General features: G+C 31.2%; 2 protein-coding genes across 2 annotated transcripts; one reads left to right on the top strand and one right to left on the bottom strand.

Annotated features, from left to right (window-relative positions):
• Nucleotides 1-9600: 9600 nt before the first annotated feature.
• Nucleotides 9601-11910, top strand: LOC106717743. The gene is made up of 6 exons (XM_045680683.1): nucleotides 9601-9650; nucleotides 10106-10230; nucleotides 10455-10550; nucleotides 10985-11154; nucleotides 11355-11644; nucleotides 11835-11910. The coding sequence occupies exons 1-6, from the start codon at nucleotides 9601-9603 to the stop codon at nucleotides 11908-11910; spliced, it is 807 nt and encodes a 268-aa protein (XP_045536639.1).
• Nucleotides 11911-12610: 700 nt separating this feature from the next.
• Nucleotides 12611-16533, bottom strand: LOC106717744. The gene is made up of 10 exons (XM_014511656.2): nucleotides 16384-16533; nucleotides 16142-16209; nucleotides 15865-15974; nucleotides 15443-15673; nucleotides 14926-15040; nucleotides 14764-14824; nucleotides 14552-14673; nucleotides 13823-13969; nucleotides 13535-13683; nucleotides 12611-13355 (listed from the first exon to the last, which is right to left on the bottom strand). Exons 1-10 carry the CDS (start codon nucleotides 16484-16486, stop codon nucleotides 12641-12643), a joined length of 1821 nt encoding a protein of 606 aa, XP_014367142.2. The 5' UTR covers nucleotides 16487-16533; the 3' UTR covers nucleotides 12611-12640.
• Nucleotides 16534-16548: the final 15 nt, after the last annotated feature.

The raw sequence follows: 16548 nt of genomic DNA, 5'->3' as shown, positions 1-16548 counted from the left end.
TGATATGAACATTAAAAATTACAAAAATGCTTTTGTGATATAATCTGTAAAAACTAAAAATAAAATTATATCCCAAAAAATATCATATATATCAATTTCGTTTAAAATTCATCAGGTGAAGTAATGCCATTGCATCATTTTATTATTTAATGAAATTATAAAGAAGAAAAATCTTAATCTTTTTCTAACTTAATTTTAGCACAAATAATATGTTCATAATGTGTTTATTGGTAATGCACATTTAAAAAAAAAATTACATATAAGAAAAAATAAAATTAAAGCACAACTATTATTTAGATAAGAAGCTCAAAATTATAGCTGCAGTTACAACGAAACAACTAAAAATATTAACTTAAAAAGTGTAGGTAAATAAAACAATGCTAACCTTTAAAATCTTAGCATTATTTTGCACAAAACGTCACAATTAATCTATTCAAAAAATGTTTTTTGCAGAAACGATTAAAAATGTTTATATTTTAACATACGCGCCTATGATCACGTGAAATTAAAACAAACTGAAAGATCCGCCATCCACCATACACAGAGAACGACTAAAGTTCAACTAAGACAGGCTGGATTTCAGATATTTTTTACTGTCCATTAGGCGCCTCTGACATTGTTAGTGGCCATTACAAATGGTTCGTTAATTAGAAGCTTTATGCTACTATTTTTTTTATTTTGTGGGCTTTCGAAATTTAAAAATAAAAATTTTGTAGTAAGACCGCACCATAGTATTTTTATATTTTTGTAGTAATACTTAAACATTTCTGATATAATGTATTAAAAACAACGTTAGGGTTGCTCTAAGAAGCTATATGCTAGAGTTTAATGTTCCCTTGCGGCGATACATGAAATCCGATTAAGAAAGGAGCGTGAGTATGCGACGACAACAAATTATCACGGTTTATGTTTGTTTATACGTGTTTTTATGCTCATCGTAACAATGTTACTATAACCACGAATTTTAACTGTCGTAAAACATTTACATTATTGACATTAATCTTTGTTGTTTTCAAAGACAATGAGAGTGATGGCAACATTTTTATATAGTGCTACAAGAGTATCTGGGCTGCGATCACAGTTAGCTCTGTCCGAAAGTACTCGTATATAAAACTATAAAAATGATATGAAAGAAAAAAAAATACGAGACAACTACTATTATCTCCCAGCTATTTTGTGAAACTTTTTTGACATATGCCCACCGGGTCAGATAAATTTGTCGTTCTATATAACTATTATGGTGTCATTGTCATTTTATAACATCATCAACCTCATACACCCGATAAAAAGAAATGAAGCTTTTCAATTTAGCTTTACATTTGACTGTCTGATTGTATTCTTCTATAATACAACAGTACTGTTTGATATCAGCTTAGGGTGCTAAGTCGCAGGGGCTTGGAGAGAAAATTAAACTTCAGATATATTGAAGAAGCGAACCCATTCAAAGCCCCTTGGACTTGTTCCTAACGCTTCGAGATTGCGCACACAGTAAAAGGACTCGATATTAAAGGATTTATTGAAATAATAACAGACACTAAATATACTGTCAGTGATAAAATTTGCAATAAGTTTACTTCCATTTTGACGGAAAATATTTACCTTTTTAACATTTTTTGAAAAAAAATTTCTGAAAAATCGTCATTTAAAAATTGTTATTACCACAATAATTTTAAGCATCTTGTTTAAATTGTTATATTTAATGTTATAATAATTTAGAATTATTTAGATCGTGTCCTTAATTACACAGAATAAATCGTAATACAATAAAGCTTTTGTACCTCAAGGGACTTTAGAAATACGCTTTTTGCTTATTAACTACCAATTAAAAGATGACTTATCGATCATGAAACTTTGAGATTTTTTCTTCAAATTTGATGAAATGTTTATAATTGGATGGAACTAGTACTCTTTGTTATTCACACACAGTTATTTCTCCATACTAACCACTGAGAATTTGTTAAAATATATTTTGTCTGTGGCACTTCTCTTAATTCTACTTTCTTTTAATAAAAGTATTTTTTTTTTTTAATTGGTACCGATCGTTACAAACTTATCTTACTAATATTATAAATGCGAACGTTTAGACGGGTAGATGGATGTTTGTTTGAAGGTATCTACAGAACATCTCAACGGACCTGGATGCGGAACATAGTCTGGAAAGACACATAGGCTACTAATTACATTTTTTTTAATTCCGTGCGGACGGAATCGCCAGCGACAGATATTATTAATTTAATACATTAGGACCACAAAAACTGATCATATTTCGGAATCGAATATTTGTTTGTTTGTATAAGACGTTAGGGAAGGCCTATGTCCAGCAGTGCACTGACATAAGGTGGTGATGATCATTGCATTTTGCTTTCTTTGTATAAATAAATACATACAAAAGGAACTCTCAGTATTGCCGATAAACTTGTCCATTTGCCCAGAGCGTGCAAAACTTCTTCCAACTTAGTTCAATATTGTGTACTGCTACAAACTCATATTTACTAATACACTACCTCTCCAAGTTTGCCTCTCAAAGTGAAATTTGTTGACCAGTTTCAGTTCATACTATATAACAATTGGTCTGAATTGATTTGATTTCAGATATTCTGCATACATACTCATTTAGATAAAATAATATTGAAAAAACAACATAAATGAACGTATGCATCTTAAGAAATATGTAAAGAATTCGTAGTAAAAGTTGTGATTGTTTTAAAAACATTGCAACAATCAGCGACAATATAAAGCGGCGAGTCATTTCCGGTAGAAAACTCGACGCTCGCAACCTCGCTTCCGGTGCAGACGCAGCACACGCCTCGACACACACAAATCAGACGGACGCTTCTCGCACTTCATAAATATTTATTTCTCGTGTTCTCTTTTAAATTTGTTCTTAGAAATATACTACGGAACTGAAACTTTTCGTATGTCTTTATTTTGTAGAAGTTTTTTGTTTTAACTTTAGTTTCCACTTTACAATCTCAACTGTCGCTATTTTTCTATAGATATGTAGTGTTTTAAAATGCAAAATTCTTAATATATTCTTTTTCTCGAAAGTATTTGAAAGAAAGTGTTTATTGCAAAGGAAACTTCCAACTGTCCTATTTTCTTAGCCTTCAAGTTAGACGTGCTCGCTTTAAATTATCCGAAAGAAAGGAACTTTTGTTAGATTAAAACTTAACCTTATTTTATTTTTTTTGGTTTCTAACAAAAATTAGTTAAAACATATGTCCGGAATCATTACTAATAGTAATCTAATTCCTGAATTAGAGTATGTAGATAGAGACTATAAGTAGTCATAACAAATACATAAAAGAAAAACGTAACTACTTAAAATTCTATACAAGAAAGGGCGCAAACGCGTTACGGTGTTATACGATTAGGGCCATGAAATATTTATTGCTCGAGACCTGAGTAATAAAGAGCAATTACCGTTGATTTTCTTTTTCTGGATTTTCTATTTTAGTTTCATCGATTTCTTTCACCGTCTCTACATTCGAACTAAAACAGAAACTAGAAAGAGATTTAATAGAGTTTTTTATAACAAATCTATATAAATTCACATACAAATATGATAGCCACGTTGTTGATACCTTTCATAGTATAATAATTCCAATCCGTCTACTGACATCCCTTTCTCTATCTTCAAATAAAACAGAGAAAAAAAAAATGTTTTACAATTGTTTCGGTAGTGGGATTTCACAGTTACGTTATAATTGCCGAATAGAACAGGAGTCTAGGCTATCTAAAAACTTTATTCTTTCACCCATAAAAAACAAAACCGTTTACGGTATATACTTTTAAAAGGTTTTTACTGTACTAATAATAATAATGCTTTATAATAATGTACTACAAAAACTATTAACAGTTAACGAAAACACTTAAGCACGATCAAGAGAAATGTTGCTCACTTTTTATTACAGAGTAAAAAAAAGATAAATGGAGAGCTTAAAGCGTTTTCGATTGCCTTTGAACATTACAATTATAAAGCATCCCAATGTTTTGCTTTGCACTAACATTGCTAACGGTTCCACACAAAAAAACTACTACCATTTTATAGAACATTTAATTGAAAATATAGAATTTATTTAATTTTAAACACTGACGTTAGTTCTTTTACTTACTAATAAAGCAGTTGTGTAACCGCTGCGATCAGAATTATTTAATGGGTTAACTATTAAATAATTCTGATCGGAGCGGTTAAATAACGCAGTCGCATAGCGAAGATCTCTTATCGATACAAGTTTTTCATAATTAGACTATTGTTAAAAATCTTCACAAAACAATCAAAGATTACAAAGAAAAAAGTGCTTAAATAAAGTAGATAAATAAAGAAATTCTAAAACAATGTATGATTAAGCACAAAGCGAAGTAAAATATTCTGTCTGATTTTCGAATACATAGACTGGGTTTTAATTTTAAACAATGTTTAAATATTCTCTATCATCTATGAAACGAATTAAATAAAACATAGAGATACTATGTTTTAAATTTTAGGAATTCTGTTAGTTTCTTTTTCTAAGAAATACTATTAAACATTTTTCACAAGTTAAACGAATTCACCTTCAGTTTCAACTGTACAGTTGGCAAAACTGAGAACTGTACAATTTGACTGACAGTTTAAATTTTACGTACACACATACTATTTAACTGTACAGTTTGACTGCAAAGTTAAAACTGAAGGTGTTTAGCGGGCTTAACAACCTATTCTATTGTTTCTAGAATACGTGTTGATTGAGTGTTTCGACTGCTGTGACACTTGTATTAAGACATATTATGGTCTCTTTTTTCAACAGAATGAAAGGGGTGACAATATGTATTAATGGAATTCAACCGCGATGATGACAGAAAATTGTAGCATCGCCATATTGTAGAGTACCATTGAAACTTAATGGCAGTTGGGAAAAACAAATATTATTTTTTCATTTTCTCAAAAAAGCATTCACATATATTTTATGGCATTCGGATAACAACATTCTTGAACTAGTACCTACCATGATGCTGTTTACGGACGAATACAACAAAAATAAAAGTAAAGTTGATAAGGAGGAGGGAATAAAAATAGAAGGGGCGTGACAGTAACAACTGGCAGCAAGGCAAGCCATTTGGAGGAGAAAATAAAAGTTCCATCGGCCCTCATTACACTCGCATAGCTTTACGACGAACATGGAAACTTACTTGTGCTGCACTCCTCAATTCTTTATGATTTTCATATCACATGTTCTCTTAATTATTATTGATTTTTTTCTTTCTATTCAACTTGTTAAATTGTCTTCTTGGACAGTTAATAGTTAGATAAATATTTTTAAATAAGTGATATGAGCGTCTATTCCTGTCCCAATTCCACAAAACATTCACGTCGTAGTGATCTTTTAATTCAATTCGTCAACAGATATAGGCTTGCTTACTCGTTTCTTAGACTAAAGTCAGGTTATGAAGAGAATACGACTCAATCTTGTGTATGTAAATATTCTACATTCTATTTATTATTCCTATGTCACAGGTAAAACGTATATTTTAAAATGAGATATTTTGGGCCGCAATTCTCTCTCCAGGAAACTATAAATCATTCACGACGTCCTCTCATCAAATATTTACGAAGTCCGTGCTAGTTTTTAATTAATTCTTTAAACAAATAAGTTTTTTTTTTCTAATAATGATAAGATAAAATTGTTCACATAATTGTGCAACATTTTATGATAATAATTTTAGGTAAGCTCTAACAAATCGTCTTATTGTTTCTTTTTGTTTAGGGTAAAAATTTAAAAATTAGTTACAAAATCTTACTAATTAGCTAATGATACAACTTACAATGTATTGTTATTATAATAATATTCGTTTTAAGTAGTTTTGGTAGTTAAAAGTAATAAGTCGACAAAATTTATATGACCAATAAAAAACTTAGGAAGCGGGTCAAACTGTAGATTGCGGTGAAGCGAGACGATAACAATAAGTTGCACCGCTTACTTTGTCTCAGCAACAAAATATAAATTGCATTCGGAACAATGTTTTTGTATAAATAAATTGTTATTATTATTTTACCATCATCATTATATTATATTAACATTTTCTATCATCAGCTAGACATAGACCTCTACTCTTGTCTCTGATATTACAACAATATACGAGTTTTAAATTCAAGACCATTCATGTTTCATCCACACTTTTTCAAAGTTAAATATTAACACTCCAAAACACAACCATGTAAACATTTTTAAAACAAAAATCGTGATTTAAAAGCAATGTTGCAGGAGAAAAGTTTCCATATAAATAACAGCGATAGCGTCTCTCATCTTTGTTGTATACATTTCAAAATATCGACGCTATATCGCTATCACTTCAATCTGAAACTTCTGGCATAAATCTTAAACGAACACGAACATTACACAAAACGTTTACCGTATTTCATACTTTTAATTTTTTTTTTAAACATATATAAATATACATCCACTGCCAGAGATTTACAGATTTAATATCTATTACCTTTGTCTACCTTGATTTGAGAACCTTTAAGCGCGAATAGTTTCATCCCCCTGTAGCCTAATCGTGGATTTTATGAAGTTATAGTAAATTACAAATTGATAAATTAAGATCAATGTTGTAAAGAAAGCAGCAAGTAAGGAAAAACCTTATATGATAATTATCCGTTTCGTTTTGTTAGTTTAAAAATAAAGAAAGTTGAAGTTAAAGCGGTAATTATTATTTATTTACCCCTTTGCTTTCAAAAGCCACCGTCCGCGCCGTGTGTACTTACAGGGTAATCGAGTTTTCTTGTCCGCTGTCGAGCCATGATTAAATATTTTGCATATCACGTATACACTTTAAGTCAAAGTTAACGTAAGCTACGAATCGGAGTAAAAGTTTTTTTTACAAAAACAAACATAATAAACACGGAATTAATTTACAAAAACTTACTTAAATACAACCCTGTTTTAGCTCTGAGTGTGAATGATTTATATTACAGATATATTATTTAACTATAGATTTAATTTTGTCCGAAGGTCGAATATAATTATGATACACCACTGAATACAAAAAATTGCAAATACGCTAAAACTTTATACATTATGTTTTTTTTATAAGAGAAGAGGGCATACGAGCAGCGGGAACGCCAAGGTGTTCATCGACGCCCATGGACATCTGCAATACCAGAGGAATCGTAGATACGTTGCCGGCCTTTGAGATAGTGATACGCTCGCTTCTTGAAGGACCCTAAGTCATAGCGGTTTGGAAATACCGCCGAGGACAAACCATTCCACAACGCTGCTGTTTTATATAATTCAATTTAAAATGAATACACAATGATGTTTGTTCAACTCGTACCTTGTACATTGCTTCCATTAGACTAAACATAGGTAAAAAACCTTGCAGTAATGTTTTAAAAACAGATGTTATACGAGAGATCGCAGAGTCTTGATTGAAACTCTGTCAAATAACAAAGAACAAAAAATAAACTAAATTTCGTCTGCATACTAGAATGTTAGACTAAACGTTTATTTTACAATGGAAAAGAGCAGAACGTTAGCGCTTCTTTAAAAAGGTATGTTTTGATAATTTTTTTAACGTTATCCCTTTAATAATAGTTGCACCAATACACTTAATGTAGTCAAAATCACGAAGTCATTATTTCGCCTATAATATAAAATACTAATTGGAACCCTGCAAAAAAAAATATGTACAACCTATTATTAGGACATAATGAGACATAACTTGCTAAGATATAGTGTAGTTACGATCCTGCTAAAGGAAAGACAAAAAATATGAGAAAGAAATCTATGATTTATTTGTTTCATTTCCTTTACAGAATCGTAAGAGGAAACACACAGGGGGATTTTGTTATTACGCTGCTATCATGCCGTACGCACACTCATTTTCCTCGACGGTTTTTGCAACACAAGAGATTACCGGTGCTGTGTGGAGGAGCAAATTCAAAAAGCGTTATGATATTAAGTGCTAAAACAGTAAAAAATAAAATTTGAATCTCGACAATTGTCATAAATACATGATTTTTAACTTTAGAAAATATTATGAACCTTAACATTAGAGTAAATAAGTAGAGTTCTAATATGACTAGGGATTGCTTTACCTTCATCATTAGTTTTACAGTTTTAATTTTTTTTTTTTTATTAAAAAATGACTTTTGCATGTTTTAGTCTATAACATTAAACTAAGTAACCTAAAGATAAAAAGTCATTAAGGCACCAACCCAGAATATCTTTCGCCTTAAGTTTACTGACGCCTGAAATGATCTTGCGAATTTTACGTAAAAAGTAACTTTGAATTCACACTCTTAATACACGTACTTACCATTCAAAACGGATATTGTTTGACAAAAGGCGAAGGCGAACGGAACAGCATCCTTCAGACATTCAATTGCGACTAAGCCGATACGAGAAGCGACGAGTCTCACAGATGGTGCCACTTTCATAATCCTATTATACAAAAGCCACCCAACCTATTGCAGACGTTAAGCGAATTGGGTAACGTTGCAGGTATTGAGTTCAATAAGGATAGAAAATTACTTATAACATTATCTGATCAGCTTCTAAAAGTAAAGTAGAAGAAGCGAGAGTGATTTGCGAGATCGCGCTAACCGAAATTCCGTAATCTTGGGCCACCCCTCTGGCTTTTGAGCGTGAGTGTTACATTATACCACAAACCACAAATAAAAATTTTAAAGGATCACAGCATGTTAAATGCCATAGCTTACTTTGTGTACAAAAAGTTGTTAATTGACACTACATTGACATTGATCACTTACGTCAACGAAAATCAAACATTGTACGAATTGTTTTTTGTATTTATATTCTTTTAAATGTTTTAAAAATGATAACATGTCTGTACAGTTTTACTCTGCAGCAATTCTTAATACGATGGTATGTTATAAATTATATTTTATTTGGGTAAAATATTGTTTAAAAAGAATCGACAAAATCTTCCTCGTCATTAGCATTTTCTTTCAAATGGCTGTCCATTGTAATTATTACCCTTGAAAGTTAAATAAGTCTCGTAGACGGAACGCTTTCTTTTCCACTAGCGCGAATACCGCGCAACTATGTCCACGCGCCACTTCTATTCTATGAACAACATTTTCACTGGCGCTCTTTTGATTGCCCACAAAATTGGTGAGAGTACTAAATAGTTAAAATTAAATTTAAATATACTAATTATGCATGTGAACAACATGAAAGCGTGACTTCTAATCAATCAATTACTTTTTTCACACCTACATTAATGTTTGTAGTTCGCATCTACAATTTGTTTTCTATCAAGGTCTACAAGATGTATAAAAATATCAAATCAACATACTAAATTTGCCCTGAATACAGACCCGTAGACATTACAAATTCCTTGGTAAATATCGTGCCTTAACTTTTTATGTGTTTTTTTCGTTTGTGACGTCGACTCTCTTTGCGCGCGTTTAATTTTTACGTAACTTTGTTCGCTTTGAGGTTGAGCTACTCGTTAAAATATTTACAAGGAATTCTCTGTATTACGTGCTTTTTGTGTATCTTTCACTACTATTTACATTATTTAAGAACTTTGAATTAATTAGAACAACTTTTTATGTTTTAGATACATAAATAAAGTCAGCTTATAAATAGCACAATGTGTCAAATATGCAACTGTTTAGCATGGAGTATGGACGTTGTCCAGAGGTCAGTAGCCATGGTGATAAATTGTGTAGCGTGTTGATAGTTCTTAATAACTTAAACTTAGTTAAAAAAAACGTCTGACTAAGGTTCTAATGGTTCTACTGGATGAGATATATAGATTTTAAATTCTTTAATTTAAACTAAAAAAACTCTAATTTTACATGTAGAAAGCGTATTATGAACCTACTGAGAAAAACGATATTTTTTTTAGCGATGTAAAAAAAAAGTTATGACGGATGAGATTCGAATTAGTTTTTCACTAATTTAGAATTCTACTTCCTACGCCCACTGTTTTGTACCCATATAATATAACACTCCAAAGAAAGACTAATCAAGTGATAACTCACTCAAAATTAATTCTGTTACATATGAGCGCATTACCCTCCCGTCAGTCGGGCAAAAACACGTAAAATTAAATGGCAACGTTCAGGACTAATAAGACTTTAACCTAAATCCAGGGCTATTACCTTCTGCCTCTTGGGTATGCTGATCTTCATCGTTTGTATTGGGTTCTGCATCAGCATCATAGCCGGGATAGCCTACGGATACAATTATTCATTGGCAGAATTCCTCACATTTACCAGTAAGTATGGGCTATCTAATAATTATTGAGATTGTTTTACAGCACAATTCCTACCTAAAATAGTTATTCCTTCTAATGCTACTTCTAATAAAGAAGATTTTTTGCGTTTTATTATAAAAGTTCAGATGTACTCAAACAATTTCACTGATCATCAACTATTTCTTCTAGTAATGTATTTTTTAAATTATTTATTAAGTTATAACCTATGATTATTTTATTTCTAGGATCCGATGTTACTGTGTACATGAGAAGGGGACAAATGAACGATAGACCAGATTTAGCACAGTTTGGAGGCAGAAGGTTTGGAAATGATTTGGATTGTAAGTAACCAAAAACCTTATCCAATCAAAATAATTTTTGTCACCTCAAAACTTTGACATTTATAAGCTGTCGCCCGTGACTCCGACTACGCGGAATTAAAAAAAAACTTTATAAGTAGCTTATGTGTTGTTCAAGACTATGTTCTACATCTTTACCAAATTTCATCAAGATCTGTTGAGCCTTTCCGGAGATACCTTCAAATATCCATCCATACATCCATCCGTCCATTCATCTAACATTTCCCATTTATAATATTAATAAGAAGTAAAATTACCTTTTCTTTGTTTTTATAATATGACATTCGCCAGTAGATTCCATGTTACTTGTGACTAGAATTGGTCTTGAATTATATACCTATATATAGAGAAATACCGGGGCACTGCTGAAAGTTGGGCGACAATTTGCCATCTAACTTAATGTCTTGTTGCCTTAGCAAACTTCAGTACGGACTATCAGGAAAATATAGCTGATACTGGCGGCAAAAAACCCTTGTCCGAAACATTGGGGAAGGCAGCCGATACAAGGAAATACGCTGAACGACTCTCTAAGTTCACGAAGTCACAATCTTCGGAATTGCCGAGTAGTGAAGAAGATGTGCCAGAGGTTAATTAAATTTACTAAATAAAATTAAAAAATGTTGATATGTATGTATAAAATAAAAAATTCAGTCGAATTGATAACCTCCTTCTTTTTGAAGTCGGCTAAAAATGAGAAATGAAAATGATTTCAGACCATATATAGGTATTGAAAAACTACACAGACGTCACTACTTATTATCACATTCATACATATTATATTTTCAGGGTTCCATTAGTTATTACAGATTCACAACACCGCCAGTTCAGAAAATTTCAATCCAACCAAATCCAGCGATACAAACGACGGTATTAGAGAGTGGGAGTTCTTCAATAATAATGAGGAAATTTGCACCTTTAAAAGACCTCTCAGTAGACTACGCACGAAAAGACCCGGATGAATACTTCTATAAAATTGGCGATATAGAAGACAAAGACAAAATTAAATCAAAAATGAAGATTCACAAAGAAATGCCCGATGAAAAACCCGAAGATGACGAAAGAGAATATTCGACAAGGTATGCCTATTTAAAATGCACGTATACTGCTAGGAAGATCCATGGAATAATCCTTATAATCTTACCTCTCAAGTAACGATACTTTGCAATACGTGAGCTGGCAAAAAAGCTGTTCACAAATATAAATATAGTATCTCGTTTACTAAAGTTACTAAAAATTTTTTTGTACTCAGTCGTAATTGGTCCACAGGCGTTTTGCACCAATACAGCAATTTGAAAGCGGGCCAGAATTAGAAGAGGACGGTATTGCATATAAACCAGTTTAAAACATAAGGATTTGGTATAAACTTCATCTTTACTAAGATTGTTATAAAAAGCCAAATATTGGGTGCTTGAAAATTTATATCTTTGTAATTATTTGAAGTACGAATAATAAATTAATTATGAAATTAGAAGAGAACAAAAAGAATAGAGATGTAAGGTTTACCATACTAAAGCGATTAGTAAGAGTTTTCGATAAAGCTATCTTTTTTATTTTGTTTTTTTGAATCTGGTAACTTTTAATTTTCTGCAAAAAATTTACTTTTATACTAAATTTTAATTTTGTGTTAAATTTTAATACATACTGCAAACTAACTTACATTTAACGTAGTAATACTAGTAACACAATGCATCCCACTTATCCTAACTAAACAGTGAATAGCCTCAAGATATATGAGTGGCAATATTTTCCGTCCGTACCGTAACAATAGACGAAACTGTTCGTACTGTTTAATTAGCTCTCGGTAAAAAGGTTAATTAAAGTGTTGAGCCTCTCAAAGTGAACAGTTTCATGTGACAAAACTCATTTACAACGGAAAAATAACTCTCCATTTCAACATGGAATTGTAAAATAAATAGAATTTAACGTGTATTGGGCAATGGGGCAATATGGAGCCTTATTTTTTTTAGTTAAAATACGTGATATTTTTGTTTTTATTTATTAGAACGAAAATGCACAATACAATGTAAGGAATAGTGATCCAAGACCTCAAATGTAGCCAACCAAAATAAACATTACCGTACTTCATTGTCGTACGATATAGGTAATCCAGAATTTTTGTGTATATTTTGTCGTTTTGTGTTTAATGATTTTTTATCCTTTTTCTTATATTTCTTCCCTCTTTTCTCAGTGTGATGTTTACCATGGTTGTGTTTCTTTACTTCACCATATTTGATATTTTCTTGGAAATGTTTTTTGTTCTCTTTCTTGTGTTTTTCTTTATGTTTTTTGGTTTTCCTATTGCCATTTTCAGTAAAACGTGATAGAAAACCTTTCTTTTTTCTAAGTTTCGGTCTGATTTTGATATTTCTTCTTGCTTCTTCAGCAATCTGTACTTCCAGTGAAATGTCTTTTTTCATTTTATTCTTTTCACTATCACTATCAGGCATTTCTTCAATATTTTGATCTTTCTGCGTCACTTCGTCCTCCACTTTGCCTTCTGATTCATTTATAGAAACATTGATATTAACATTTTCTTCTGCTGCACTTAAGTCACTGGCTTCTATACTTTTAACTTCATCTTGTCCATCATATTCTGGGCCATGATCTTGTTCATGCTCTTGTCCGTCATTGTCTTCCACCAATTTCCCCTTTTCGCCAAACGATGATTTCGGTATTTTATTGGTTAAATAATTTGAGACTTTATGTATTAAGTAACCAGTTATAATTGATTCAGCTACAATTCTATCCCTTGTTTCTTCTAGATTCATGATAGAGAAGTCCGTGTTCCTTTCAATTAAAGTATGTATAATTATATGGATTAATTAAAAGTAAAAGTTACTTATCACTTATAAATTAGCAATATTGGTAGCTTCATCGAAAAACATTTAATCCATCCAATTTTTAACCATCCTTAACTACAGCCTTAAATACAGACTGAAATTTGGATTAAGATTTGAAATACTTGCCTCCAATAAAAGTATCTATCCATGTTAAATGTGCTCTGCGAACTGTCCTCTAAATCCATGTTCACGTTTAACGTAACGTCTTGTAGCTCCATGTAAAATCCGTGTTCATTTTTTAAATCATCGCGTTCAAATATTATTTTTCCATGAATCTGAAGAAAAATAATGTATGAAACAATTTTGTCCCAAAAATGTAACATAGGAGAAAAGCTTCTTTCTTTGACTTATGAATTCCTTGAATATTCTTTGCCAAATATCTGTACTTCAGTATATGAAATGACCTTTACATACCTTTAGTGTATTATATCGTAGAGTATCAGCGATGCCAACTGTTCTCAGTTTATAAGGACCACCAATTTGTGGAGAATATGCCGTATCAAAACCATCGATAACAATGTCCTCAAGAAAAACAGATTCGTCACTCGTATTGCCTTGTTCCTAGAAAAATACTATAAGTAAATATCACAAATGTATTAATACGTGCATTGTTCTATTTCTCTATACTTACATTATTAGTCCAAGATATTTTCATCGGATCCAAATCATAAGATGCTTTATTATTTAAAACATTCTCTTTTCTCGTGTCGTGTACATATTTATTGACGTGAGTAGAAGCTTGTTTGAAGATTTTTTCCTGCTCATATCTAGACATGATTTTTGCATGTAAATTAAAAATTTGTATTAATATTTTCGAAGGTTCCTATGTATAAGGACCAAAGTATTGAAGCTATATTACATTAACAGGTGTAAATGTTATTTTTTTGCTGAAGTAAAAGCACCTATGCGACTTAATTTCTTATATGGTTGAAACTTTGAGAGCCTCTACTGTAAAGTTGTCAATTTGCACATTGGCCCTTATTCGTAGGAGCCATCGTTTTAATAACATATGACATCCTCGGTTCTAACTTGTATTGGTTATAATCCCGGATTATTGTATACTTGTAAAGAGGGTTAATAGTATAATGTCATTGTCTTTTCTGGTCGCTACTAAATAAATTTACCGTTATTTGAAATCGCTCACCGATATTTAGGCAATTCATCTCCGAAAATAGATGTGTTGACATAACTAAACGCCGCTGACCGTAACTTTGCAATAAGTTCCTTTCGTATCGGTTTGCTTAAAATGTTTTCTAATATACTTGCTACAAATGAATAAGTTGTTACCAAAAACTTGAAGCTTGATATTATTATAATTTATAATCGATAAATCTAACAATTGTTTAAATACTTACCTTGTGCTTTTGAAAAATAAGGAGCTATTACTGGCGGTGAATTGGAGCCTTCTCCAGAAATCTGATTGTCATATATTCATTTATTCAAATTATTTAAATTCGATACTGGCCTCACATTGAACACATTAATTCACTAATTATGTTAAAAAAATACATAAATACCTCAATACTAAATTTGCAATTTCTTAGACCAAACGTATCATGACCTAATGTAACAGTAAATCCAATCAATTTGGCTATCGTGAAGCCACTGACAAAGCAATCTTCGGCTATGATTCTGAAATATCAGAATAAAACAATTTAAAATTTAATCTTGCTAATATTATAAATGCGAATGTTTAGATGGATGTTTGTTTGAAGGTATCTGCAGAATGGCTCAATGGATCTTGATGAAATTTGGCATGGTTGTAGAACATAATCTCGAAGAACACATAGACTACTTTTAAATTTTTTTTTTAGTTGCGCGCGGACATAGTCACGGGCGAGAGCTAGTCAGAATATAACATAGTGATTAGAGGGTTTTTATAGGTGTAATCAAAGATTTAAGTCACTTCCTACTATAGTTGAATAATTTAGCACTCATGTATATTGCTTTAACAAGTTTTCGAAATAATTTCTTTTTTTTTACATTTTATCGTAATAGTTAGGAATAAATGACTTCTGCCATACTTTTACTTACGCCAAATGTCCTTCATCCTGAACTTGCTGGAGGACAAATGGTGAATTTTTGTATGGATCCTGTTCACCAGTAGATAATACATCCGAAGTATTTCTCATCATTTTATAATCCGTCTCGATTATCATCTTGCCTAGCTCCACTTCGACTGAAAGAGCATTGTACGCTAGTGGAAAACTTATTTCCGGCTCTTTCAAGTGTGGTAACTCGGTAAGATGCATTTCTTGGAAAAACCTGGAAATTTACAGTTAATAGCAAAAATTTTACTATATTGTATCTCTTAATAAATTACTTCGATAGGCTTTTAACTTCAAACTTTTCACTATTGAATCAAATTCGATTTTTCACTTGTCAGATTTGTTAAGTAAAGCTGAAACGTGTTAACAAGAATTATTTTATTTAATTAATTTAAAACTAGTACTTACACGTGTACTATGTTATCGAAAACATAAAATCCAGTTGATAATTTATACTCATTTTCCATTTTTCTTTCAATAGTATTCATTGTTCTTTTACCAAAACTCTCTCTCAATGCCTGTGTACCAAATTTTATATTAAAACTATAATAATTGTCAGTGTAAAGTTTTTCACATACAAAAGAGTTAATGCAATACAAAATAGTTTACTTTGCTTGTATTGTTAGGACTTTTATATTTTTTACTTTTGAAGAACTCTCTTGGTTACAATAATTTAATTACTTACTAATTTTAAAGCATTCTCGTATGGCTTTCTGTGCTGCTCCCATTGCTTATGAAAATTGCTTACTGTTTCTGTTTACGAAATAATTTAAATGTTGAAAAGACATACGCTGAACATTTTTATGTCATAAAACGACATAACCTTGAAATGAGACTCAGTAACATGAGGTCACCTTTTATGATTTTACAAGTTAAGTTGACTGGTAAAGATTAAGTTGTTCATTTTTTTATTGTTGAATGACTTACCACTTTTATAATAATTCAAAATATCAGATCCAAAATCAGAAGCTATTAGATATTTCCCCAAAATTATTTCAAAAACTACAATGAAAATCAAAAAGTAATTCATATTCCAGCGATTTTCAAAGTTTCAATATCATCGGAGAGAATGTTTCATTAAACTATGTACCT

This window comes from Papilio machaon, chromosome 13 (assembly GCF_912999745.1).
Source record: "Papilio machaon chromosome 13, ilPapMach1.1, whole genome shotgun sequence".
Taxonomy (NCBI): Eukaryota; Metazoa; Arthropoda; class Insecta; order Lepidoptera; family Papilionidae; genus Papilio; species Papilio machaon.
Note: the sequence above shows the minus strand (reverse complement) of the source record. Positions and strands in the feature narration are given on the sequence as shown.